General features: G+C 48.8%; 1 protein-coding gene across 1 annotated transcript in view; it reads left to right on the top strand.

Moving 5' to 3' along the window:
- JADE2 (jade family PHD finger 2) overlaps positions 1 to 24,453 on the top strand; it is a 68,682-nt gene extending 44,229 nt beyond the window's left edge. Inside the window, 6 exon segments of the mRNA XM_021549502.3 lie at positions 2,499 to 2,666; positions 3,158 to 3,274; positions 8,758 to 9,219; positions 13,538 to 13,655; positions 17,529 to 17,657; positions 19,905 to 24,453. Coding sequence (XP_021405177.2) covers positions 2,499 to 2,666; positions 3,158 to 3,274; positions 8,758 to 9,219; positions 13,538 to 13,655; positions 17,529 to 17,657; positions 19,905 to 20,764 — 1,854 coding nt within the window. The 3' untranslated portion in view covers positions 20,765 to 24,453.
- The last annotated feature ends 1,835 nt before the right edge of the window (positions 24,454 to 26,288 follow it).

Raw genomic sequence — 26,288 nt, 5'->3', positions numbered from 1 at the left:
AATGTTGCAGAAGGGGACACAGCAGCTTGGATTTCAAGGCTGTTGAAAGAAAAGAGGGATTTTCAGTTGTTTCAGGAAGCAAAGTCCAACCCTAAACCCTGTGCCAGCCCATAAGCTGCCCATGATTTAATCTCTGCCCCAATTTACACCCTAAACCATGAAGTCCAGAGCCACAGTGCAGGGTGTTACATGGCATCACAGTTATCTAACCTGCATCATGCCTTTGCAGCACCACGTCCAAAACCTGCTGGGAATAACACTTTCCTGCAGGCATATGGGTGCTGGTGCCAAGGGCTTCACCAGAGCCGTGCCTTGTCCTCCTGCATCCTTTTGGGAAGGGGCTCAAGACACAGGTGGTGGGTTATGGTGCCAGGTGATATCGTGGTACTCACTTCATCTGCATAACAAGCCATGAGGCTTGCTATTAATTAACTCCTATGAAGTGAAGCTTTTAGAAAGCACGTGCAGTTGTCCTTTTAAAAATTGTCAGTGAGGTGGAACCATGCCCCTCGCTGTTAAATCACAGTTCATTGCTCTCACAGTGACAACATCACTCTTCTGTTTAGCATGGGAATGATCCACCTTCAGTTTCCAGCCACCATGCCATGGGCCTGTCATCACTGAATTCCCTTTCCTGCTGTGGGCACATGGCTGAACCCACCCTCTGTTCCATGGATCACAGCAAGCTTGTCTATGGCTTGGCATCCTCCCTGGTTTTTTGGCATCTCATTCTCAGTGATGTTGCACCCCAAATAGATGCAGCAATAAAAATAGCTGTGCTGCTCCTATTCAGCATTCCTCTGGCTTCATATTTCTAGAGCACCTTCTGCCTGGTGCTGGACTTGGAAGAGTGTGTTTAGCTGATAATGCACCTTGTTTCTAGAGCTGCTCCTTGTCTCGGATGGAAGCCCTATATTTGCTTCTCAGGAGAAAAATTGCACCTTCAGCTACTCCAAAATCACTAGAAATAAATAACCATGGTCCAAGAGTCTGCTAGAGATGGTCATAATTCCTGATTTCCCCTGGATTTTGAGATGAGTCTGCCAGTTCATTCTGCTGGTAGTGCATATTAGGCTGATTCCTGCCTGGTAATAAATCACATGTTTTATTTCTGTGTTACAGAAATGATTTATCTATCAGTTTTGGAGACAGTTAAGTCTCTTTGAACCATGTAGACTCACAGCAGTGATATTTCCTCTCTTATTTCCTTGTTATCCCAATAATCTGTTCACAAAGTGTCTATTTCCACTTGGAAACCACTACCAATTTGTGATTTGGGGTGACCTAAAGTCATGTTGTAGTCTTCTGGGCCAGTAGAGACTGATGATGTACTTTTGCCAAGCTCACACATCTCCATGTGCCCCCTCTGTTCCTATCCCCACCCACAGCACTGTTACTTGCAGTGACAATAACCTGAAACAGAAGGAGAAAAAGCTGCTCTTTTTGGAGGTAAACTTCAAGAAGTGGAGCTGATGAATGCCTGGGCTCAATTTGCAGCCACCAGTGCTGGGGGTCCTTGTCAGCACTGGCTGCTTGCCTTCTGCAGGGATGTCAGAGCAGCCAGATGTAGAATTAATTACATCTCCTCGCTTTAAATAGGGACACAGCCCTGTGTTAGTGCCCAAGGCAGTGCGTTGCCCTCTGAAAACCCTTTAAGTGTGAGTTATCAGGACCTGCCAGTTAAAAACTGTCTAGTTTCAGTAGTAGCTGTTTAATACAGTCATAAATCATGGTGAAAGTGGGAAGTATTTATCATTATGTGATATGGCTTATCATTTGGCTCTTCCCCAAGTACAGAAGAGAAATATTTATGGAACACTTTGGCCTCTCAGTGTCCTGCATTACCCCAGCAGGTCAGGGAGTTCCATGGGCAGCCTGAGTCCTTCAATTCTCACTCTCTTGGCTGGAGACTTGTCTGTGCCCCCTTTAGATGTGTTATCCTTAAGCTTTATTATCCCTTTTGGTTCCTCCCATCTCATTTACATTCATTACTATTGGCTTCCCCTTTTTGCCTTTCCATATTTATTTTTGCTTCCCCTTTGGGCTGTGCTGTGTCTCTAACCAGTGTGGTCAACTTTCTCAATCATGGGCTTGTGGTTTTTCAGCCCTCAGTGACCTCAGAAGATTTCTCTGCATATCATTTCTGACTTTCCCCAGTCACCGTGGGTCAGGAGCAGGCAGGACATGAGCGGGCAGATGTCTGCACCGCAGAGCTGCTGGTGGAGGGGGCTCTGCCCACCCCCAGCCCGGAGCCAGGCGGGTGCTTGGCACGATGCACAGCACATTTTTATACTTAGCTTGTAGTTAAAACCCAGGACACACTGATCCACCACGAGGGAAAGGAGTAAGGAAGAACTTCAGCTCCCTGTCTGTGCTGCATGGAGTCTGCTGTTTATGGGGAGGCAGCGGCAGTGAGAAAGGTGGGAGTGACCGAGGAGGTTTGGGAGGGTGTTCATCCCGGGCTGCTGGATTAACCCTTGTCCCTCGTGTCTCCACAGGCGTGCTATGGCATCCTGAAGGTCCCCATCGGGAGCTGGCTGTGCCGCACCTGCGCCCTCGGCGTCCAGCCCAAGTGTCTGCTGTGCCCCAAGAGGGGCGGAGCGCTGAAGCCCACCCGGAGCGGCACGAAATGGGTCCACGTTAGCTGTGCCTTATGGATACCTGAAGTAAGACATTGTCCACCTCCTCCTGACAGTGAGCACAGTCCTGGTGTCAGATCTTGGCCCAGGGTGTTATTTACAAATGCAGTTTGGCTCTCGTCAGGCTGTGCCAGAGCCGCAACGCCGGGCAGTTATCGTGCCGTGTGTTTAATTAGCAGCCAAGGAGCACCCTGTTAAGGGAGGGCAGAGAATTGGGCTGCAAGGCCACAGAGGTGGGGGGCATACCTTTGAGCAGAGTAAAGCTAATTTCATATGCCCATCTGAGATACACCTCACATGAGGAATTCATGCAGAGGGAAAAACAACATATTTTTTTCCTTCTTTGTCATCCAGATTTGTTTCTGGTTTTGGGGGTTGGGGTTTTTTTCCAAATTACAGCTGACCCTGAAGAATAAGAAATATAATCCATCCTTCATTCAGACTGCCACAGACACCCCCTTGTAGGAGATTTGGGACCATAGGCGATACTTACAACTTGTCTTCTATCTTGTGGCCAGGTTAGCATTGGATGTCCTGAAAAAATGGAACCCATTACGAAGATCTCACATATCCCAGCAAGCAGATGGGCTTTGTCCTGCAGCCTCTGCAAGGAGTGCACTGGGACATGCATTCAGGTATGTAACTTGGCACTGGAGAAACTTAGAGCTCTGGGGTTGTACCTGATTAGCCACTGGAGCATCTTGAGATGCTGAAGGACATGGTGTGAATGACTCTTTTTTTCTGTTTTGAGTAAACCTAATGACAAGAGCCTGTCAGGCATCATCAGATGCTGTTTGCAATCATTTAATGCACTGAGTGCTAGAAATCTAGATTAACTTTATTTGCATAACACAGTGGTGTTGCTGTAGTGACACTAATTACTGGGACTGCAAGTGACCTTGATTTAGATGAGAAACCTCCAGGAGAAGGGCTTTGTGAGGCTGCCAGGAAAGTGAGATGCTAATGGGATACATAACATAAGTATTTCACAAACCTCAGCCTTTCAGTTGTGGGGATATCAGGGTGCACCAGGGTTGGATAGTCCTCACTGACCTGCTGGCTGGGAAAATAAAGTGCTTACCATGTGTTACATTTCCACATTTTCTGTTGTGCCACACCTAAACAAATCACTGCAGATACCTGATTGCCTGCCCTCCCCACAACAGGAGAGGCAGGCATTCTGTTTTCAGATAGAAAGCAGGATTTTTCAGGCTTTTCTATTGCAAAAGTGGGACATAGCTTCCCACAGCATGATCTCTATTCTTGGGGAGCAGAGCAGAAGCTCCCATCCACAATGCAGCACTCTTGGTGTGAGGGCATTTGGGGAGCACTGCTGAACCCCATGATTCCCTCTGTTTCCACCTGCTTGGCCAGTGTGATGTGTTGGTGGTCCCAGAGGATAGCCATTAAGCTTTGAAAAATTGAGAGAAATTGAGGGATGTGTCCTGACCCCAAGTGATCAGCTCAGCAGGAGCTGCACGGTGGAAGTCAATGTTTGCAGCAGTGACTGGGGACCAGGAGCTGCTGTCTGGTGGCAGAAGGACAGCAGGGATAGGAGCTCTGCAGTGCTGAGCTGTGTTTGTGCTGTTGTCTTGGGTTTAATACCTTAAAGGCAGCTATTTAAAAGTAATCCCCATAGTTTGAAGTGAAATCTCACAATGCTTCTTTAAATCTGTCGCATTGACTCATTTTTTGATGGCTCTGGGTGCTTATTCACCCTGCCAGATGGAGATACTGTGTCAGAATGGCAAGTGCTTTCAAAGAACAGAGGGGCAGGGAAGGAAGCAAACAGGCTTGGCAGCATCAAAAAGAATTCAGTGTCTCTCAGGCTTCATCCTCTTAGTGCCATCGTGACATGGGAGCTGTGAGATCCTGGGTACTGAATGGATTTGCATTAAAGGTCACCTGAGACAGAACAGGAGCCTTGCTGCCTCATGTGCTCAGATGGTTTAAGGCTTCATGAGATTGCCACTGGAGCATTTGCCGAGGCCACCCTGCTGTGTGCCTGCTGGTTTTGCTTCAAGGAAAAGGGGGAGAAGTGACAAAAAAGCAGGCAGTGCCTTTATTTAAGGGGTAAATTAACACCCATAGGTAAATAAATACGCTCTGTACTCATCCATGATACAGAGCTCTGTTTTGAAAGCTTATGTTTATGGAGCATATTTTGTGGAGCATATTTTATGGAGTGTATTTTATGAAGCATATTTTTCTAGTGCTTGTTTATACAGGTGGGATCTACCCTTGTCAGCATTTTGGGTTTGTGACCCAGCTCTGAAAGGAGAATGTTGTTTTCTGCAAAAGCATCGGGTGTTTGTTCCTGGCAGCAGCAGTCAGGTGCTGCAGGTGGGCAGGTCTGTGGAAAGAAGGAAGGTGCTTCCAGGAGAGAGTTTTCCAAGTGGCCAAGAGGGTTTTGTGAAGGCGAAATCTGGGAGGCAGGCTGGAGGAGTAGAAGACTGTCATCCAAGCAGGGCATCTCAGAAGCAGCCCTGCAGCTTGAGAAAACACCCACCTCAGCCACATTTGCAGAGACAAACATGAGAAGTCTTTGTAGGGACCTCTGTGTGTGGAGGTGTTTTTCCCCCATCCAAGTTTGACCATCAAAAGGGAAAGAAACTCAGAGAAGCCCGAGAAAAGGCTCCCTGCTTCTGGTCCATGCCTTTGGCCTTGCTGCTGCACCTAACTCAACCCCTGCTCTCTGGTACAGAGCTGGGAGCCCAGTGTAAGTTGGTGTGACCGTGATCGAGCCTGAAGTACTGGATGCTGTGCAGGGATGCAGCTTTGGAAACACCCTTTGCCTGACTCCTGTTAAGGGGAAGTCATTACTTCATGGTGGTTCTTGTGGTCAGACATCAGGAGATGCCAGAGAGCTCAGAACACAGGAGGAATTTTCTTGTTTGCATTTCTGAGATGGAAAAGAGAGTGCCAGCAGCCAGAATCTGGAGCAGCCTGAGTCCTGACCATGCTTTTTTGGGACTCTCCTCCCTCCTCCTTGCTTGTCAGAGCGACTGGAAGAGCTCACAGAGGCAGCACAGAATGCCAGGGCTCTCTTGATTGTTGTCAAGCTTCTCCAAAGAAGTCATCATCTTCCAGCTTTCTTTTTGTTGTTGCTTTTTAGAGAAAAAGCCCTTGGAAATGTCCTCTATCACTCCCCCATTCATCATCACTTCTCTGCCCATTGCTACCCCCTCCCATTAAACAAGCAGTGCCCTTGGTCCTCATCCACTGGGATAACTGGTGGTTCCCAAAGCTGTCTTCCGCCTGTAGTTCTGAAAAGGCATCAGGGATAAGAGCAGGGTGTGTTGCCCATGGTACCCCAGTCCTGTCCATCCTCTGCCCTGCATCCTCCGAGGAGCCTGTGAGGCTGAAATTGCCATTTTTTGCTGAGAAGCTGTACCAGGCTCCAGACCATCTGTGGTCATGAAAAATCACATGGTAGTTTTTTAAGGATGCAGAAGTGTTGTGTCTGATGGCTTGGCCAGTGTTCAGCACCGGTAATTAATTTTTCCTTCCTGAGCTCCCCTCGCAGGTCTGTTGGAGGAGCCACTTCCTTCCCCTCAGTCCCAAACTGCACCGGAGCACCACTGCAAGCTGCTAAACTTCTGTTTGAATGACCTTGGCAGCTAAAATCATCCCTGTCTTTCTTCCCAGTAAGAATGATTTTTAAGACTAATTAGGAGCCCACTTTAAGTCTCTGGGGCAGTTTTTACCTTCTCTCTGTCTTTCAGAATTTTATTTGGGAATGGATTTGCCTGGATAAGCAAAGTGTGCTTGAAGTGCTTGAATGAAAGGTGCTGTAAGACAATGAAGCACAATCGATACCGAAGCGGGGACTGCTCCAGTCTTTTGAGCCTGGTTCATTCTGTGTGGCAGATCCCTCCCTCCTGCCACAAGTGGCTTCATTCCAGCGCCATTCTGGGATGGATCAATTTGTTTTTATCGTTAGTTTATCCAGCATCCCTCAGTGCCTGTAGCCGACCAGGTATCTTTCTTTGTTGCCCTGTCAGCTGAACTGCCTAATTATTTTCTGTTTGCATTTTGGGCACAGTTTCTGACAAGTGCTGCTTGCCATCTGTTGGAGTAGAGAGATCCAGGATGAGTGTCACTGGATTTGCTTTATTCCTAAGGTGGAGGGATGGTCATTGCTGTTAGCAGGACGCTGTCCTGGCAGAAGACATGGGCGTGCTGTTAATGCTGTTTTTAGCACTGATGGCAGAAACAGAAGGGAAGGGACAGCACTGTGTGTGCTTTAAAAGCCAGCGTGTGATATACTGACTGCCCTGAGTAAATCTGGAAGCTGCAAGTCAGGCTGGGCTCCCTCTGTCCCTCCTTCATTGCCAAAAATAAATACTTGGGAACGGAGCTGGTGCTTCAGCTGCGTGTGTGGCTGTGACAGGGCTTGTCCCAGGGGAGGGCCAGGGTGGCAGGGCATTCACCCTCTGCCCACTGTGGTGCTGAGTGCCCTGGGCTGGCACAGGGACCATCAGCAGGTCTCTCACAGTGCCAGGCTCCAAGCGAGTGCCAGCAGCATAGCAGAAGGAGTCGAGTTTTGCAAGTTACCAGATATTTTCGTGAACGATTCCAGACTGAAATTAGGACCAAATGGCCATTTTTAAACAGGATGAAGGTGGTGTCGGAGTTCATAATCCACTTTCTTGTGGTGCCTGCAGGACTTGGTGCCCAGCATTGCTGCCCAGAGCCATGCTGGTACAGCCAGAGCTGCATCAAGCTCTTCCCACTGCACTCTGAGGCTTTGGAGCAGGGCCTGGAGAGCTCTGGAAGTGAAGGATTTGGACAATGCTTGCCTATGCTTTTCTTGGTCCTGGCAGCTTCTTGAGCACTAGCAGACTCATAAAAAAAGTCAAAGGAAAATATCTAAAAGCAGCAACGTCAAAGTTTGCCCCAGGGTGCCTGAGCAGGATTCAGGGCTGATGGATGGGATGATGATAAAAAGCTGTAAAACTTCTGTTCCTCAACTACTACCAGAATATATTTTTCTTTTTGAGAATTAAGGTGCAGCAGAGCCCCAGTAAAACTAAATGGTTTGTCATCAACATTCAGGAAATTTCACATGCTTCCACCTGGTCCTTCAGGCCACAAGTGCATCTTCATCCCCCACAAGAACAATTCTTGTATTAATGCCAAAGTAGTGCCTACAGTAATAGCCCACTTAAAAGGTCTCATTATTGCAGTGTAACTGGTCATTAGCAGCTGGAATAGACTGATTTTTTATGGATTATGGTTGAAATAATTACGTGACACTCTGAGCCATTAAAAACAGTTAATGAGTGGAGGGGGAGAAGGTGCTGACATGGATACAGGCACAGCTGGCTGTTGGGAGTTCCTCTGTAGGACACCAGGCTGAGATTTGTTGCCTGTGGGATCCAAAGTAATTTAAGCCTGAGGTAAGTTCAGAAGATAATTTAAAAACTTGTTCTGATGCATGTTTGACAACATTGTAGCCAATGTACAAGTTCTAAAGCATTCAGTTTGTGATGTTTTGCTCCAGTTGCATTTTTCTCTCTTTTTAAATGGAGCAAGTTAGAGGCTGTGTAACTTCCTGAGGAGGAAGGCATTTAGGAGCATTGGCTGCTTCTTAGATCCCATGTTCACTCCTAAACCTTGCCATGTTCTGTGTAAAAATGGCATATTGGCTTTAGATGTGGTAACAGAAGGAGAATAGCTTGAGAGTGAAATACAGGTGAGCATTTCTCCATCAAGAGAAACCCACTGACAGCCTTGAGCATCCCATTGGCACGTGCTGTTCTTTGGCTTTGGACATATCTTGTTGGAAGAACCAGTGGAAGCTTCTGGTTATGGTAGGTGAGAGTTGAGCAGGGCCCATTACAGAGGTGGATTAAAGAAGGTTAGGTGGGAAAATGCCACCTGGTGAGCTGTGGGGTTCTTCTGCTTGTGTTTGTGGTGTTGGGCCCTTGGGTCTCTGCGACTGGGGCAATGTAGGCGTTCCTCCATCAGGAATTGCTGTTGGAGCATCCATCACTTCCTGGCAGGTGTCACCCTGATGGCTCCCCGGGTTTGTGGCATGCCCACGTTGCCTGTAGTGCTGGTGAGTGTCCCCTCAGCCTTGGTGCCTGGCCCTGAGCCTGTCCTTCTCCCGCAGTGCTCCATGCCCGCCTGTGTCACCGCATTCCACGTCACCTGCGCCTTCGACCACAACCTCGACATGCGGACCATCCTTGCAGACAACGACGAAGTCAAGTTCAAGTCCTTCTGCCTTGAGCACAGCACCGGGGCCACCAAGTTGCCCGAGGAGGCACGGACAGAGCCTGACCAAGCCCAGCTGGACTTGGAGAAGGTCACGCTGCGGAAGCAGAAGCTCCAGCAGCTGGAGGAGGACTTCTATGAGCTCGTGAAGCCTTCCGAGGTGGCAGAGAACCTTGATTTAAGTGAATCACTGGTGGACTTTGTCTACCAGTACTGGAAGCTGAAGAGGAAAGCAAACTCCAACAAACCGCTGCTGACACCAAAAACGGATGAAGTGGACAACCTGGCTCAGCAAGAGCAGGATGTTCTCTACCGACGCCTAAAGCTCTTCATGCACCTCAGGCAAGACCTGGAGAGGGTGAGTACAGTTTCTCCTTCAGTGGTGTACCCATGTGCTCCATCAGGGCTGCTGGCACCCACAGGCAGCACAAGTCCTGTTTTCCCTGACTCAGTTTGACTCCCCTTACAGTTTCGTTCTTTCATTTTCATTCAGAAACGTAGCAGTGCTCAGTGTGTGTGCATCATCACTGCCAAAACACTGACATTGATGGAACAAGTTAATGTTGGGCTCATATGGGGGTTCAAAAGAGCAAATGTCTGCAGGGAGAGGTGCCTTGGCAGGGCTGGGTGGATGGGAGGCAGATGATGCTTCAGGTTATGTCCACTACACTGAAATAGTTTCACAAAATTATCCTGTGTTACCCCTGAGATGCTTTGCAGAAGCAAGGCTTGGGAACACATCGTTACTTACTTAAACAGAGCGAGAGCAGGGCCAGTGGGACTGGGCATCCCCTGCCCTGCTGCAGCCAAAAGTGGGTCAGCTCCTCAGGGAGCTGCTGGCAGAGGCAGAGCCGGGCCAGAGGATGCAGGCACCTGCAGCTCCCAGGGCATCCATGAATCCTCCCAGCCAGAGCAAAGGATGCAGCCTCCACAGCAGCGTTTTGGGTGAGAGGGAGCATTGGTGGAGCAGCAGTGCCCAAGTGGTGCCAGAGCTCCCTGGGCTGGGCTGCTGCCACACCGTGCAGCTGCCTGTGGATTTGGCTGTCCTGGCTGCACAGAGGGCAGGAGCAGGGATGGGGCAGAGGCTGGAGAGTAGCAGCAGCCATGAGGGTGAGAAGCAGCAAGAGGAAGAAGCAGAGGGGAAGAAGCAGCACACCCAGAACCTGGGGTGAGATGGCAGTAGTGCTGCTGCAGGGGAGGCACATGGGCGTAGCACATGGCAGCAGTGGCACAGGGACAGGGACAGGTGGGCAGGGATGCCGAGCTTGGCACACACAGCCTGAGCTCCTTCTCCTCCTTTGCTAATACCCAAGCCCTGCCTGGTCCCCTCTCTCCTGTTCCTGCCAGGGGAGTGAATCCATTGCCCTTGCCCAGGTCCCTGTTACACCACCCACCCACGGCTCAGGGAGTCTCCAGGAGCAAGGAAGAAGGAAAGCAGACAAATAGCATTGTTCTGACCTGGGGATATGATGCTGTGGTTTCCTGAGCAGGGGCTGAGGGTGCTGTAGGTGACATACTGTTGCCTGGGAGGTGAAGGTGGTGAGGAAGCTGCCCCTGCATGTCCCTGAACCCTCTCTTCAAGCTGCTGTGGGTCTGTAGCAGAACTGAAGCTATGGGGAGAAGGGCAGTGTGAGTGAGCACTGTGTTCATGTCCAGGTGGGGGTTCAGCTTTGGACCAGCCTGCCCTGGTCCCCTGCTGCACCCAGCACCTGTGTGGATCCTGCAGCCCGAGAGCCTTCGTCTGTTTAGAAATAGTTGGATTTGAACCTGGATTTTCTGTCCTTCTGTGGGCTTTCATCCCTGTGGTCATCATTGCCATCCCTCAGCCAGTCTGTCCCTGCTTTGTTCCTGCCTTTACTTAGCACATTTCCATCTCTGTGTTGTGCTGGGCTGGTGCCACCATTAGTGGGTCTCCAGCAACAGGCTGCATCTGCCTGATCTGAGGGTGACAAGTTCAACTCACTTTTTCCCCTCATCTGCTCTATACTGTAAATCTAAAACAGGCTGCTTTGCCTCCTGCTGCTTGCTTTTGTTCCAGCTTGGCTTTTCCAGCTGCACTGAACCACTGTGCATCCCTGGGTACCATGCTTTGCTCACGGCAGCTTCTCTTTGATTTCTTTGTGTCAAAACTACGTGTTTTACCAGATTTCTCATTTTCCAGAATTGCCTCCAGGCTTTGTGGGGTGTGCCCATCAGCATTCAGCCTCCGCTTAGCAACTCCCTGCCAGGTTTCACTGCCTGGCCCTGGAAGAGCTGTTTGTTTGTTCTGCTTCCAAGAGTGGAACAATAAACACCAGCCAGATCAAAGTCCAGTGCTCAGATGGGTGATAGGGGTTTAAATCCAATTGTGAGCAGAGCATCCCAGGTATCTGATCCTGCACCTGGCAGGTCATGGCCACCCTGTTTCACTTGCAAATAGTGAGGAATCACATCAAATTGGGATCAGAGATGAGCAGCCTCAAAGGCTCTGAAGGCTTTCAGAGGGTGTCCACAGGAGGTCATGTTGGATTTTAGCAATTTCAGCAATTAATCTGGCAGAAGTGATTTTGAGGCTGATAATGGTATAGGGGTCCAGGAGTTGGGGAGGCAGAAGCAGAGAGCAGATGACATGGGGACAGCCAGAATGATGGTAGTTCTCTCTGTAATTTCCTAGTTCTTGACGTTTTTGTACTTCACAGTGTCAGCAAATGAAAGCTATTACCTGGGAATCCTAATAGAGTCTCTCCATTTTATTTTTGGCCATTTTTAACCCTCTTTGCCTTTTTTAAAAATCTTTTTAAGGGACTGTGTGTTTAAATTAGCTTTAACAAAAGCTGTGGTTTCCAGGCTTTCACACCAGCATCTAAACTTGGCTTGGAGAAGCAGCTCTGGGTGGTGTTGAGCTGTGTAAGTGTGGGTAAATACCAGCAGTCTCTAAGCAAAGATAAAGTAATGTTTTCTTTCAGGAATATCAAATTATGGAGAAGAGATATGGCCAAACTCTTGAAGAGTCAGGTTGCCAGAAGCAGTTGTTTTCTTCATAAAGAAATAGTTTGATGTTTTCTCCAATCCAGAAAGAAAAAAGAGAACATAGTAAAATACACTATATAACTCCCTGCCCTGTATTTACAGCTAAGGGATTCAACAACAACAAAAGAGCAGCTTTTTCTCCTTTGTTTTTAAACATTCTCAAATTGTCCTTAAGTGAGGCAGCACTAGGTGTTGACTGCAGTTGTCCTGCTGCCCTCACAGCCTTTGGTGGCAGATACAAGGTAAACATGGGATGGTGTCCTGGCTTGCTGTATTGTTGTGAGAGGCTCACAGGCTCCTGGCCACGTTGGGACAGTCCCCCAAGCCTGGAAATACTTTCTGCAGAGAAGGGTGTGAACATGAGGAGGGGGAGAAATCAAAGACATCAGGGTCACCTGTGAGTGTGGACATACCCATGTGCATGTTCCCCTATTGAGGTCACCTCCTCCTTACCTTGTTACAGTCAGCTTTGCTCTTTCAGAGCATCAAAAAGCTGAGTAAATGTTTTCAAATCCTGTTAGCTGCCATTAGCATTTTATGCTCTGCAGCTGAAAGCCTCTGCTTGCTCCAAAAGCCTTGATGTCCATTGTGGCAGCAGTGCCAGAGCCTGGCTCTCCAGCTACCTTTACGTGGGGCTGGCAAAAGCATGGCACTGAAACTATCAAGTGCCAGGTGCCAGGAGATATCAGCAGTAGCTCTGTCATCTTGTGCTACTGGGGGTGTTTATCAGCAGCAGGTTTAGCTGCTGCTGCTGCTCACATGAGCAGTTATATTTTGTGCTTTGCTGTTTGTGTTCAGAGCTTCAGATAATCATAGAATGGGTTGGGTTAGAAGGGACTTTGAAAGATCATTGTCTTCCAACCTCACTGCCATGGTTGATGAAATTTCTTGAACTAGGACAGAATGCACCAGTGATTTGCAGGTAGCTGTGGAGCAAGTGTGAATAACTATATGGAGGGGCCAGATTGGAGGTAGGGAGCTGCTCCAGCTACTGACCTGGGTTGGCATCACCAGGGTATTTTCCTGTATTTTCTATGCTTTTTCCTGGAATCTGCTTTAGGGCAGTTCTGTGAGGCTCTGACATCCCCATCCCAGCTCAGTCTCTTCCCTGCACTGGCTGTGGGAAGAGGGTTTATCCCTCCCTGCAAAAGGTGCAATTTGTGTATGAGAGCTGGTGCATTGACTCAGGGCACCAAGCTGCTTCATCGAATGTGGCATTTTTTTGTGCAGGTGGCCATGCCAGGTGTGAACAGGACATGTGCATGGTGCAGCAGCTGGGCCAAGGGTTCAGCACAATGCTCAGATGGTTGGTGCTGGCCCTTTGCATGACTGGGTTATAATGCTCCTTCTACAGCATCTTCCTTTTCCAGCCTTCCTGCCCTCCGTGGGACCCTGGCTGTTGGAGCCAGGACAGAGGTGTTTGTGCTGGGAATTATTCACTGCATGGTTTTTCCCATGGGTACCACCCAGTTTGGATGAAAAGCCCTCACTGCTAGCCTGGCTCACCCAAAAGGCCATGGTAGGAATGCAGCACAGATGATGTTGAGGTGAAAAGGATGCAATCCCAGGAACTGGGGATTTCCCTAGGCAGCAGCAGCAGCAGCACAGCTTGAGGGGACCTGCTTTGACCCTTCCTAAAACAGACACTGTTTCTTGTGTTTCTGTAGGTTAGAAATCTCTGTTACATGGTGACAAGACGGGAGAAAATGAAACACACCATTTGTAAACTGCAGGAGCAGATCTTCCATCTCCAGATGAAGCTTATTGAGAAAGATCTTTACCCAGGTCAGTACCACAAAACTCGTTCTCACAGGTGCTTCCCACTGAAGCCAAATTGTGAGCCCCAGCTCCCCTCACCAGGGAAGCCAGAGCTGCTCCCTCCCCTGATCTTTTCATGGTTCATATACTGACTCAGAAACACTCAATAAAACCAGACTCTGGGTGACTGGAGTGCTGGAGCTTTTTGTTTTCACAGATCCTTCTTGATCCTCCCTTTCCCAGAAATCAGTCAGAAGGACCAAACATTTGCTTAGGTGGGGATGCTAAGACAGTGTTTGGTGACTTTTGTGAGCTGGGACTGCTTGGCACATCCTGGAGATGGCACATCCTGGGCACAGGGCTGCTCTGCAGCTGGCTCCCTGGCACAGGGTGGAAGCCCTGCTTCAGGCTCTTTGCAGATGCCTTTGAGCATTCTGTCAAGAATCAAGGGTTAAGCTGCTGGTGGGGAGTCTGTTGCTTCAGGAGACCAGCTCCTTTAGCTCTGGGCAGCTGCAGCTCCCTGCTTCACATACCCCTCAGTGGAGATCATGCTGCTGACTGCAAAGCCTCTGCCAGCTTTTATTAAGGAGCTGAAATAAAGCTGGTTTCCTTTTGTCCTACTTTTTTTTTTTCCTTTTGCACAAGCAGTGCTGGAGCCCACAGCTCCCGTTCCCTCCTCCTTCTCCTCCTTTGCCTTGTGGCAGGGCAGGCCAGACCCCGTGGCTGCAGAACAGTTTTTCCAGCAGCAGCATCTGGTGCTTTGGCAGCTGCTTCCGACGGTTGTTGTGTTTGTGGCTTTGGAGTTGTGTTTGAAGCCATCACATGGTTGGGGTTTCTTCAGGAACTGTCTGGGCTGAGCTTTCCTTGACAAAAGTCTCCTTTGACTGAAGTTTTGGAGGCTGAGGAATGTGTATGCTGAGATGTCTGTGACTCAGGCCCATGCAAATTCCTCTTGATAGCCAAGGCCAGGCAGAGATGGGGCACAGGAGGGCTGGGGCCCCAGGCTGTGCTCTGGGGTGATGTGGGTCCTGTAAATCCCAGTCCCTGTCATACTCTGAGTGTCCTTACTGGACCAGAGGTACAGCTCAGCAGCCTGAGCACATACAAATGGTGTTCCCACCGACTGGGGACCCCACACTGCACATCCATTCCCTGGCACCCAGGGTATTATGTGCACGTTATCCCTGAGCTGGAATAACCCCCCTCACTGCCCCAGCCAGCAGCACCACCTGCCATGAGCTGTCACTGCTGGCTTCTATGGGTGTTGGAGGCATCACAGGGGACTTCAGGATGCTGGGCAAACCCAGCCCAGCATTCTCAGCTCTCAGAAGGAGATAGGCTCAGGGTTGTTCACCAGGATGGGTTTTTAAGCTCTCCTCTCTTGCAGACAAGATGTTAGATAGCTGGAAATGCCCTTGGGGACCTGTGTTCCCCAAAATGCCTTGGGGGTACATGTCCAACCCTCTCTCTGATGCAGCAGTGATCTGGATGGGAGCCAGTGATTCCTCCCAGGGAGAGCTGGGGTAGGTGAGCTGGGAGCCTCCCCAGTGGGTGCAGATGCCAGCCAGTGATGGGGAGCTGATGTTGAAGCTCTGCTGATGGTGTTTTGGGGTTGTCTGCCCTGCTCAGTGTCCCTGCTGTGCTATTGCCCTTCCCAAAAATGTCATGGGTGTACGTGAGAAAAACATGTCTGCTGTGCCCATGATATTTGTTCTGCCTAAAGGTGAGTGATCAGAGACAAACACACAGTGGGAGGGTGGCTGGGGTGGGGATTGGTGTGCAGGGATCACTTCAGACCTTGTGGTGCAGATGGTCTTCTCTCCTGTCCTGCCTGGCTGGCGTTGGCACTTCTCCACTCTGAACCAACCGAGCTGAGCTGCTTGTCTCTCCTAGGATGGACTTACTGGTTGAGCCTGAGCAGGGTCTGAGTGCTTCCTCTGAGTCCCTGCTGCCAGGGAAACAGCCCAGCTCCAGGAATTTGGTCCTGGGATCTCCAGGTGGTTTGGGCATCTGGGTCCTTCCCATGCCAGGGGGACATTAAGGCCCTGAGTGCCTTTCAGCATCAGTCTGAGCTCAGGAGGAGATCCCTTGCCAAGACCACACCAGGAGCTGCAGATACTCAGCATCAGTGGAACCAAAGCTTTGGATAACTCACTGCTGCCTTTTCCAGCATTACAAAGCACTTACTGGTTTGGAAAGGGGGGAATGGTTCCATTAGCATCCTCCCCCACAGCTCCTGACCAGGATGCTCTCCACACCTGGAGTTCCTAGGAGAAAGGAAGAAGTCTCCATTATTTCACCAGGATGAGGGCAGTTTTTAGCTGCTGTTACGGTAGCCATCGACTGAGATCTGTTGGGGTTGTTCCAAAGATGGTTTTGGCACAAAGGTTTTTTTGGACTGGCTCCCACACAAAACTCAGAACAGGAGGGGTTTATTTTTCCCCGCTGTCAAATGATCATTTAAGCAGGAGATTCTTAATAAAATCAGTGAGAACTTCCCATGTAAAATGAACTGTCCTCTCTTCCCTGTATTTTTCTTGCACTGAGTGGAAAGTAAACATTGTCTGGCTTTGAAACATGGCTACTATTTTGACAGGTTCCTCTTCAAAAAGTGCTGCTCGGGTTTCTCTTTAGCCCCGTTGTGCTGTCTAAACAAAGTTAGATTTTGATTTTGTAAGCGAAGTGAAAAATGTGTCTGCCTTCCTCCCATTACTTGGCAGGAACGTAGCAAATACCAAATTTGCTTTTGCATTTCTTTCTTCCTGTAAGTCCTTTGGTCAGGAGGGGTTCCTGGCTGGTAACTCCAGGACTGTAAATCCTCTGTTAATTCAGACTTAGGCAGGTGCAATGCAAATTCTCTCCCCTGCTCACCCAGTACATTTCCACTGCTGCTGCAGGGGGAGAGCCGAGGTTATTCCCTCTGACCCATCCACCCCATGGCCTCTCTGCTGAGGATTTGCTGCTGGCTGACACAATAAACTGAGTTCTTCCTTAAGATCATTGTTTAGCCTATGGGCCAGACTCTGAAAAACTGCCTGTCTTGCCTCCATTTCCTTGAGCCACCCACATTTTGGTTTAAGGGCAATATCCTTCCCTCTCTGAAAATTAATAGAAGTTTTAGCATGGATTTCTGGGGAAGAATAACCTAACAGAGTAAGTAAAAACTGCTGAAAGTATTTTACTTGGCAATACAACTTGTACTTTTATAGGGTATTTGTCCTGTTTACCCAAGAGGAATAAATCTAGTAGAAGTTCAAAGCCATTTAGGAAATGTAAATATTTAGCTGAATGTCTTTATAGCTAAGAGATAGATCCCTACATTTCCATTGGCACTCCTGGTCATCTTTCCTACCTCATGTACCTGTATCACTTTGGGTTTTTTTTCACTCCTGCACAGTTTTGTCAAAACGTCAAAGCAAGTTTGGCTTTAAAACTGCTGGTACATTGCTCTGCCAGTCTGCTGTGCAGCTGAATCCCTTCTGGAGATGTTCTTGTTTGTGATGGGTGACACAGCTCGAGGTTTATGGGTCACTGTGGCTCCTGCAAGGTGTCTGAGCAGGATCTGGGCTTACTCCCTAGTGGGTCCTCACCCCAAAGTCCAGGTCTGTGGCTGTAGAATCTCCAGCAAGCCACCTGCCTTCAATGGGGTTGCTCCTGTCCTCTCCAAGGCTAAAATCTCTTTTTTTTTAATAACCTACAGGATTAAGATTTTCTTAACATGCAGAGACCTTAGCCTGCAGATGGCCAAGAGTGGCCCTTGTTCTCCCTTTGGCTTGGAGCTGTTTGCAGGTCTGCTCCTGGTCTCCACTGCAGGGGTGTGCCCCAGGGGAACTTGCTCACCGCAGCATCCCTGATGCCTCGTCTCACACGGCGTTTTCCTTTTTTCCTAAAAAATGCCAGAACAAACTGGGAAGAAGACAAAGGGTAAGAAAAGTGACCCAAGAAGGAAAGGAAGAGATGGTAGAAAAAATAGTCCTGAGAAGACAGAGAAAAGGAAATCGGTCAACGAAACTGTTTTGGGACAGCTGGGTAAGTCTGATTTTATGGCGCAGAGTTGACCCGCGGTGCTGGAGGCTCCCTGTTTTGGGGAGCAGGGTTAAGAGTCCCAGCCCCTGATCCCTCCTGCACGTAACACGGTGGAGTTGCACTTTCCATCTCTCCTTTGTGGGAATCAGCCTGAATTATCCAGGTCCTACCAGAGAGACTGGGTCAGAAACGTGCTCACTGGCAGGGCAGGGGATTTAAAATTCCCCTCTGTAGCTCCAGGATTGGGAGAATGTGTTACAAAACCTGTGGTGTGCTGCTGGAGCGGGATTTCACTTTCAGGTGATAAAATCAGACTTACCCACCCCATGACAGGGCTGCTCCCCTGTGCCCCCTGTGCTGTGCAGTGATGGTGAGTACAGTACGTGGGCTGTGAGGTTTCATGTACCATCCAAGGCATATATGGCCATGCTGGCTGTGCCAATGCTGCAGGAACGTCCATGAGTCAGGCACAAAGCACATCCAACTCTTGAATTTGCTCAGGGGGTGAGGAGCCTGGCCCTGCAGATGCTTCAGCCACCTCCAGCAGGTCCCCATCGCCTACAGCAGCAGGCAGGGCTGGGGGAAGAAAAAGAAACAGAAGAAAAAGGTTGCTTTGGGCAAGGTCCTTGACAACTGCATATGGTTTTTACATAGAATTGGGTTGTTGCTTGACTTCCTCTGGTGCTGCCACCTCCACCAGCAGAGGTAGAAGGTGATGAGTTCCATGTGTGCCTAGCTGCCAGGGCACAGGGGAGCACTGGTCCTGTGAGGCTCTCAGGCAGTCTGGAGATGCTGTAAAACCCCCCAGGGGGTACAGAGCATTTCTGTGGGAGGTTTGGTGGTCTGGACCACCTTGCCTTGCTCTGCTTTGCACATTGCTCACCTGACTATGCTGCTTTCTGGTCATCTCAGAACTGTTGGACCTTTGGAAATGGGGCTTTTGCAGTCATTCTGTCTCTGCTCTGTTCTTGGCTAAAGAAGTTTTGGATTTACTGGGGCAAATTCCAGAAAACAGTGGAGGCTGGAGAATCTCAGAGGAAAGCTGCATGGCTATGAGATTGGGAAACCAGGCAACTTGACCCAAAGCTTCACCAAGATCTTGTTACTTTCTGCATTTTGTGAAGGGTTTGAAGTATCCCTTGGGCTGCTGTCGTCAGAGCAGGGCTGGGGAAGCTGAGCTGGGCAGTGCCCTTGCCCACAGAACTTGGGCTTTTTGGTATTTGGGTACCACACAGTGCCCAAAGTTCATCCTTGCTCTTGTGTCACCTTCTCTGCCTTGGGCTGGTGTCAGGGTGGGATGCTGTCTTCTCCAAAAAGGCTGTGGTGAGTTGCAGGAGGTGCAGGGTCACAGCCTGCGTTTCTGCTCACAGGTGAGAGTGATGTAAAGCTAACACTGCTACCAGCAAACATAGTGGGCATGAGTCACCCTGCCTGGGCCACTGCTCTTTCCCTCTCTGTTGCTAGACTGACTGTTTCAAAGGAAAGCCCTTCCTGAAATCCACAATTAAACCTCATTTTTCCTCCATCCATAAAACCAACTCAAATGTTGAACCCGTGGGTTTCTGTTTCAGAGATTGAAACTGCCTGTGCCTGTGTAGGTGTGCACCTTTCCATTGCTAATTGGACCCAATTAGCCCAGCCCACAGTGCTCACTCTTGCTCCCAGTGATCATTATAAGGAAGTTTTTCAGCTTTTCCCATTCCAGCCTTCATCTCTGCTCCTCTTCTTCAGTTCCCATGCCTTCTGAGATGTTCTCAGACCTGCAGAAGTAGCAGTGGAGTGGTCCCATCACCACTCTGGCTGCCTGGCTCTGGTGGTGAGCTTGCAGCAGCTGCTTCCTGGAGAACCTGTCATCCCCTGTCTGGGCACAAGTCTTGCTCTGTCAACATATTTTTTAACTTATACTTGAATTATTTGTGTTCTGCCTTTGCATGAGAATGTTTCCACCTTAGCTGGGATGCGTCACTCCTCATCTTCACTGAAGAAAGAAGCTTGGTTTGGGTTCAGGGAGGTTTATGGAGAGTTGGATGTGAAGGACTGCTCAGGTTGCTGTGCTGTGACCTCAGTGAACCCCAAGTTCAGCACAAGTGCTGGAGTAAATCCTGCTCTGTGTCCGGTGTGGTGCGTTATAGTTGATCTTTCAAGGGTTTCTCCAGTGCCAGGGAGTTCTGGTGGGGTGGGTGATGGTGACAGAGGGCAGCATAGCTGTTCTTAGCTTCTGAGGCAGTCTTCCACTCTTGTTTTTTGCAGGGTTGTCAACGTCCTTCCCTATTGATGGGACCTTCTTCAACAGCTGGTTGGCACAGTCGGTGCAGATCACTGCAGAGAACATGGCCATGAGCGAGTGGTCACTCAACAATGCCCACCATGAGGACAGCACCCCTGGCCTCTCCGAGGAGCTCCTCCAGGATGAGGAGACCTTGCTGAGCTTCATGATGGACCATTCCCTCAGGTCCCCATTCAGGCAGAGTGAGACCACAAAGAAAGTGAAAAGCAGAACGAGAACGAACACTAAGAAAAAGCTGCCGAGGAGCAGCCCCTCTGCAGTGGGTGGGGGCCACCCGGAGGGCTCGGAGCCCTGGACTAACAATGCCAGCAGCCTGTCGGATGACCCCGCCAAGCCCTTCCCGCTGGATTCCAGACCGAGCAAGTCGGAAAAAGGGGCAGCAAAGCTTCCCACCGACCGCAGAGGGACGGGCGAGGCCAAAAAGGTGTCCAGGAAGGGCTCTCTCCAGAAGGCCAGCGAGCCTCATCCCCCTGCTGGGACACGGGGCTGCGTCAATGAGGAGGAGGAGGAGGAGGAGACGCCGCGATGCGCTCAGACGGAGCCCAGCCCCGCGGCCAAAGTGCCTGACTCCATAGGTAGCCCCAAAACCATCGTGCGGTTCAAATTACCAAAGGAGAGCCGGGGCACGCGGCGCTCGCAGCCCCCCAAGGCTGACGGCGCTGGCGGAGCTCCCTTGCGTCGCTTCGACGCCGACACGGACGGATACTTCTCCGACGCCGAGATGAGCGACTCGGACGGGGAGTCCCGCGGCAGCCGGGCGCAGCGGGGCCAGCTGGACGCGGCCGGCGAGGACATCGTCAGGATGAGCATCCTGGCGTCCTAACTCCTCCGACCGCGCCGGCTCCATGAGGCCTCAACCCAGTTCCAACTGCCATGTCCAATTTCTGCCTGGTATCACGGCGAGGGGGGTTTTTAATATGTGTATATAGTTGGAAATTCGGCACTGTTGTCTTTCTCTTCTCGATACGCCTGAGATACAGCTTCAGCTTCACCGACATCGACGACTATGACAGCAGTGGTCCCTCCCCAGCTCCCTGCCAGACCCCACTTGCTGGGAACGTGAGGCAGCACCTGCCAGGACCGACGTCGAGGGCGCTGAGAGGGTGGAGGGTGCCGGTACCCGTGCTTTCTGCAGGGATGACAGTTCAATTAATGGGCATTATTTAACGAGGGGCAGATTTCTGCCTGGGACGGTTGCCCTCAGAGCAGGGAGCCAGTAGAGGGTCCGGCAGTGGCCAGCTGTGGGAGGGGAAATTCCCACCTGTGTGTGTGGAGAGAAGGAGGCAAAATAAGCGATTCTAAAATAAATAATGACTAAAGCACAAAAAGCTTGTTGGAGGAAAACGCTTGGGGTGGAAGAGAGCAATGTTACATTTCTATTTTTAGGGAAAAAACCTCTTAGTCATTATTTTCCCCCTCACCTTTCCATCTGGTTGGGATCCGTCCAGGGGCCAGGATGCAAAAGTCCTCCCTGTCCTTGCCCCCACTGAGGTTCTTAAAAACACTGAAGTGATTACTCAGGTGAATGGATCAGCAAGTGGAAAGTGGAAATGTGGGGCTGGATGGAGGAGGAAAGTGTCCTTTAAAACCACCGTGGGGAGTCAGGGTTGTTGTAACCCAGGAGGTTGAGCAATTTTTTTGCCCATGTTTCCCTCCAGTGCTGCCGTGGTCTCACCATGCCAGGGCAGCACATTTGAAATCCCCCTTGCAAACCAAAACCATGGCCCCAAGGCCAAATGTGCTGTCACTGAGGGGAAATGGCAACCCTTGCCACAACCATTATGTTCTCCTTCTAAATGCTACAATGGAAATGGTGAATTTATTCCTCTCCATCCTTTGTTTTGGTTTGTTTGGGTTTTTTTTACCTTAAATCCTGGTTACAAGCTGTTGACTCGTTGTGGAGGGGTGATTCACAGAAGCTGACATTATAAATATTACAATAATTTAATGCATAAAATGTCCCCAATAAGCCTTAAATGTTGTTTAAAAGCCCATGTTACCTATAAGTCAGGCGAATTTCCATGTTTGCACTTAATTGCACCATTACTTCGGTTTTGGCTTCAAAGGTCACAGTTAAGTCATGCTACGTGTTTTATTGGAGTGACCCCAGTGTGAGCTCAGGGAACAAAAAAAAAAAAAAGGAATTCACTGAAACTTTTGTTGTTGTTGTTTTTTAAAAATTAAAAATGTTTTAAAAAAAGCTAAAAAAAAAAAAAAAAAAACCACAAAACCAACCCAAACCTGGGACACTTCTGCAACCGGTTAAACCCATCACTAAACAAAACAACCTTGCAATTGTCAAACCAATCAGTCAAAGAATTTTGTGGATGCCAAAGAAATATTTTGACAGTCAAGCAGCACAGCCAGAAACCGGAAACTTGTCATTATGAAAAAAAATTGGAAGTTATTTAGCAACCAAGGACTAAAGACACACTCATACCACACTGCTGCGGCGTTAGGTTCCAAGCTTGCTCCGAGGGATGCTGCTGCTCCGAGACCGCATCCTGCCATTTTGGTTTCCGATGCTTTTTGCTCATTTCACTGTGAGCTTTCTTTTTGAAACTCTGAGACTATTTCGATTGATGTTTTAGAGTAGATCATCATCTTTATCAGCCTTCCAAAGTCCTTATTATTGATAAAATTGCAGCAAAGATCAGCGATGACAGCCCAGCTGATCCCAGACACGGCGATCGGTGGGGGCTTCGGGTGGGATGCCCAGCCCTGCCTAAGCCCAACACTCACCTGGCTGAGACTGACCGTGCCTGGGAAGGAATCTTCCTCAGAATGGAAAAATGTGACACAAGTTATTAGTGTTAAAAAAAAAAAGAAAACAAAAAAACAGCAAAATACCAACAAAACAGGAACTACCTTTGTTATAAATTAGCATAATCCATTGAGGTTGGAAATGAAAATCTGCTCATTAATTAAGGCTCAGTATGTTCAGATAATGTTAAATACAGTAAATAGGACTTAGTTTATCTTATCAGGCTTGCTAGCTTTAGCTCCAGTATCCTAGTATACGAGTCATAACAATAATCAATATGCTGCCTTTTAATGAATCTTGCTTCCGTGTGCTTCACTCAATTATGGTTAAAAAAAAAGCAATCCACAAATTTCACTGTACACAGTTCCATTCATCAGCTTCTGCACTACTTGTCTTCTCAGTACAGGAAAGCAAAAATGGGGAAACTTTAAAGAACAACCAACCTGGCACCTCCAACATTGGGCAATAGCACAGTTTGAAACACTCCCAAAACATCAAGCATCATGTTTTGCCATCAGGAGATGGGGGAAAAGCTAAGCAAGCTGGTGGGGCACAGGGAGAAGAATGGGATGGCAGGAACAGAGTGGAGGAAAAGGGCTCTGGTGAGCTTTGGGGCTGAGCAAGGGCTGGACCATGGCAGGATGGCTGCAGCCACCCCAGAGCATCCCCTGCCTGGAGCATCCTCGGAGCAGGGGAGTCTGGTGTTCTGGAGTAAAAATGCACAAGGAAAATATTTTTGATGTTAATGTAAATGTATTTTGAAATGAATAGAAAGAGAAGAAAAAAAGGTTTATTTTAGTACAGAAGTGTTATCTTTTGAGATGTATAAACTGCAGGAATTGACATTTGCACTGTAAGAGTACCTGTTTCCTTGGAGAAGCAGCCGCTGTTGAGATGAGGATGCAGAAAGCATCATTCCCTGATGGAGCACAGCCCCACACCAGCCCCAGCCCTGATGGTTGAGGGAGTTTCCCCAGGACAGCTCCCATTCCACACTCCCATTTTCCGCACACCCATCTTTTGATTTTTTTTTTCTTTTTTCTTTTTTTTTTTTTTTTTCTCTTTTTACTTGCACCTATTTTATGGGGTTAGGATGCCTGCTGTCCCATGGAGCTCGCCCCAAGGTTGGATGCAGAATGGAGCCAGGATGGATGCAGGCTGCAGGAAGATGCTGCTACAGGGCAAGGCATGAGGTTTGGTTGCTCTTTAAGGAAATCCCCTGCAGTTTGCACCATTCCACATTCAAAACAACCCACTTCACATCAGTTACAGGAAACGATATGAATGTCACAGGAGGAGAAACCCTTCTGTTTTCTTTGTTTCAAAGAACGTGATGTGCCATTTGTTAATACAAAAGAGAAATATTGAAAATATATTGAAAAGAGCAATTTTAAATTATTTTTGGCTTATGTTGCAATATTTATTTTCTTGTATTAGAAATTCCTTTGTAGAGAAAAAATGTATTTTTCATTAATGCAAAAACCTATTTCTCCTTTTTGTACATTTTCCATGTTAGTTAATCCTTAAAGCAATATAATGTTATCAAACTTGTTCTGTGTGAGACTGTATTATGCATGCTATTTGTGTTGCCTTGGAATAGCTCTGTCTGCCATTATTTTCATCCTGTTTAGATACAGTGTATGCTTTAATACACATTGGGACCATGGCCCATTGCTTATGAAAAGAAACCCCTTTGCATTCCTCAATGTGTTGGCTAATGCAGTCAATAAAGCAGTGTTTTCTGTGTACCTCGTGTCAGTCTAGTAGCATGGTCACACAGAGCAAACTCATCCCAGGGATGCAGCTCTGTGGGGATGCAGGGCTGGTCCAGTCCAGATGATGCAGCCACTCTGCCTGTGAGCAGCACATTTTTGAACTTTCATTGCATTTCCATTGCCAAATCTTAGCCAGCTCTTGGGAAACACAGCTGGAGACATGTGTAACAGCTGGAAGGGCAAGCCCAAGCAAGGGGATGTTCACAATTTTCCTCATGCCTAAAAGTTTCTGTAATTCAAGGTAGCCACCTTTCTGATGGAGATTTAAGTCTTGTTTTGCAGACTTGGAGCAAAGCCCACAGAGGAAGTCCTGCTGCAAGACAGGATGCTCAGAGGAGCAGCTTCTTGCACCAGGAGCTGGTTTAACAGGCAGGGAAACAAACTGCTAGATCTGCTACTCATGGGAGCAAAAGCAAGCTGAGAAATCCAAAATACTCCAGTGATGTGTTCCTGTTTGTAAGGCACTCCTTGTACCCTGCTGATACCAACCAGCAGCCTACCTAGTGAGTGGCATGGAAGGGAACTAAATGGTCTCTAAGGTCCCTTCCAGCCCAAAACATTCTGTGACTGCTGATATGGGCTGTGGTTGGCAGCCTGACCCTCCCTCCACCTGTGTGGTGGGAGCCCAGGGCTCATCACACAGCTTTAAAAACTTGAATGGGATCCACATTTTGTGCATGCTTGGCTGGTTTGGAGGCCACAGGCAAGGCTGCTGCCTTGCTTCCATAAATACTGGAGTCATTAAGGAATGGCTCTTCTCTTCCACCTTTTTTGGCCTTTATTGGCACATGTTTCTTCTGTGAAATTGCCCAAGTGCTCAAGCGGCTGAAGGAAAATTAGCTGCTTAGTAGACATACTTTGTTCAGTTTGTTGGTGAAGTGGCAGGTCATGGTGCAGAGTGAAGACAGTGCAAAACCATTCATCTGAGATGGGTCTTCTGGGGGGTGGAGCAGCTACCATGGCCTCACATTTAGCTCTTCAATGAAAAGGGAAAGGACTGGTTTATTGCAAGCTAAGGATTTTGTTACTGGGCTGTGTTCTTGCTCACAGCTTTCCAGGCATCAGAGTGATGAACCCAAACTCCAGTCTAGTCACCAAAGCCCCTCGGTGCAGGTGTGATGCCCACAGCAGTGCTTGAACCTGCAAAAAGCCAGTTCAAGAGTTGCTTTCTGTAGCAAGTTTTTCACCCATTCTAGGCAGGGAGATATTCAGGAGTTCAATTCCATACAGCAAGGAGCAAGGCCAGCCTGACTGCTATTGTTTAACTTGAAACACCAACCCCTTTCCCAGCCCCAAAATGTCCAAGGGGGTGATGGCAAGCCCAGATGGATCTCAGGGTTCTGATGCTGGGAACATGAGGCATCATCTTTACAAACTGGCAAGGATTTTGTCTCCAATATTTAAGGCTCATGGAAGAGAGAGCTAGCCAAATTCCTGGGAAGATGCATCCCTGCCTGCTGGCACCTGCATTAGACCAGAGATGGCTGGGATGGTCTAGCTGGATGTATCATGGAAATGGGCATGGGGGATGGGACAGAAATGCCTGTAAGCAAAGGAAGAGAATTTTGGGCTGCTGAAAAGACTACATCACCTCTGTATGTTGCCTCCTCTCCCAGAGACCCCATTTCACAGGAGATAAAATAACCAAGCTGACAACAAAACCAACTCACCAGGAACAGGCCAGCAGCTCAAGTCTGACATCTTTTTGTTTAGTCAGACACCTTCTAAACCCCAGGCTGGCTTTTGAAGGAATGAGGTGCAGGAGGGAGTTCCACAAGGTCAGGACCCCAACCCTAAATAGCAAACCC

This window comes from Lonchura striata, chromosome 15 (genome assembly GCF_046129695.1).
Source record: "Lonchura striata isolate bLonStr1 chromosome 15, bLonStr1.mat, whole genome shotgun sequence".
Lineage (NCBI taxonomy): Eukaryota > Metazoa > Chordata > Aves > Passeriformes > Estrildidae > Lonchura > Lonchura striata.
This window is presented reverse-complemented; position numbering and strand designations above follow the sequence as displayed.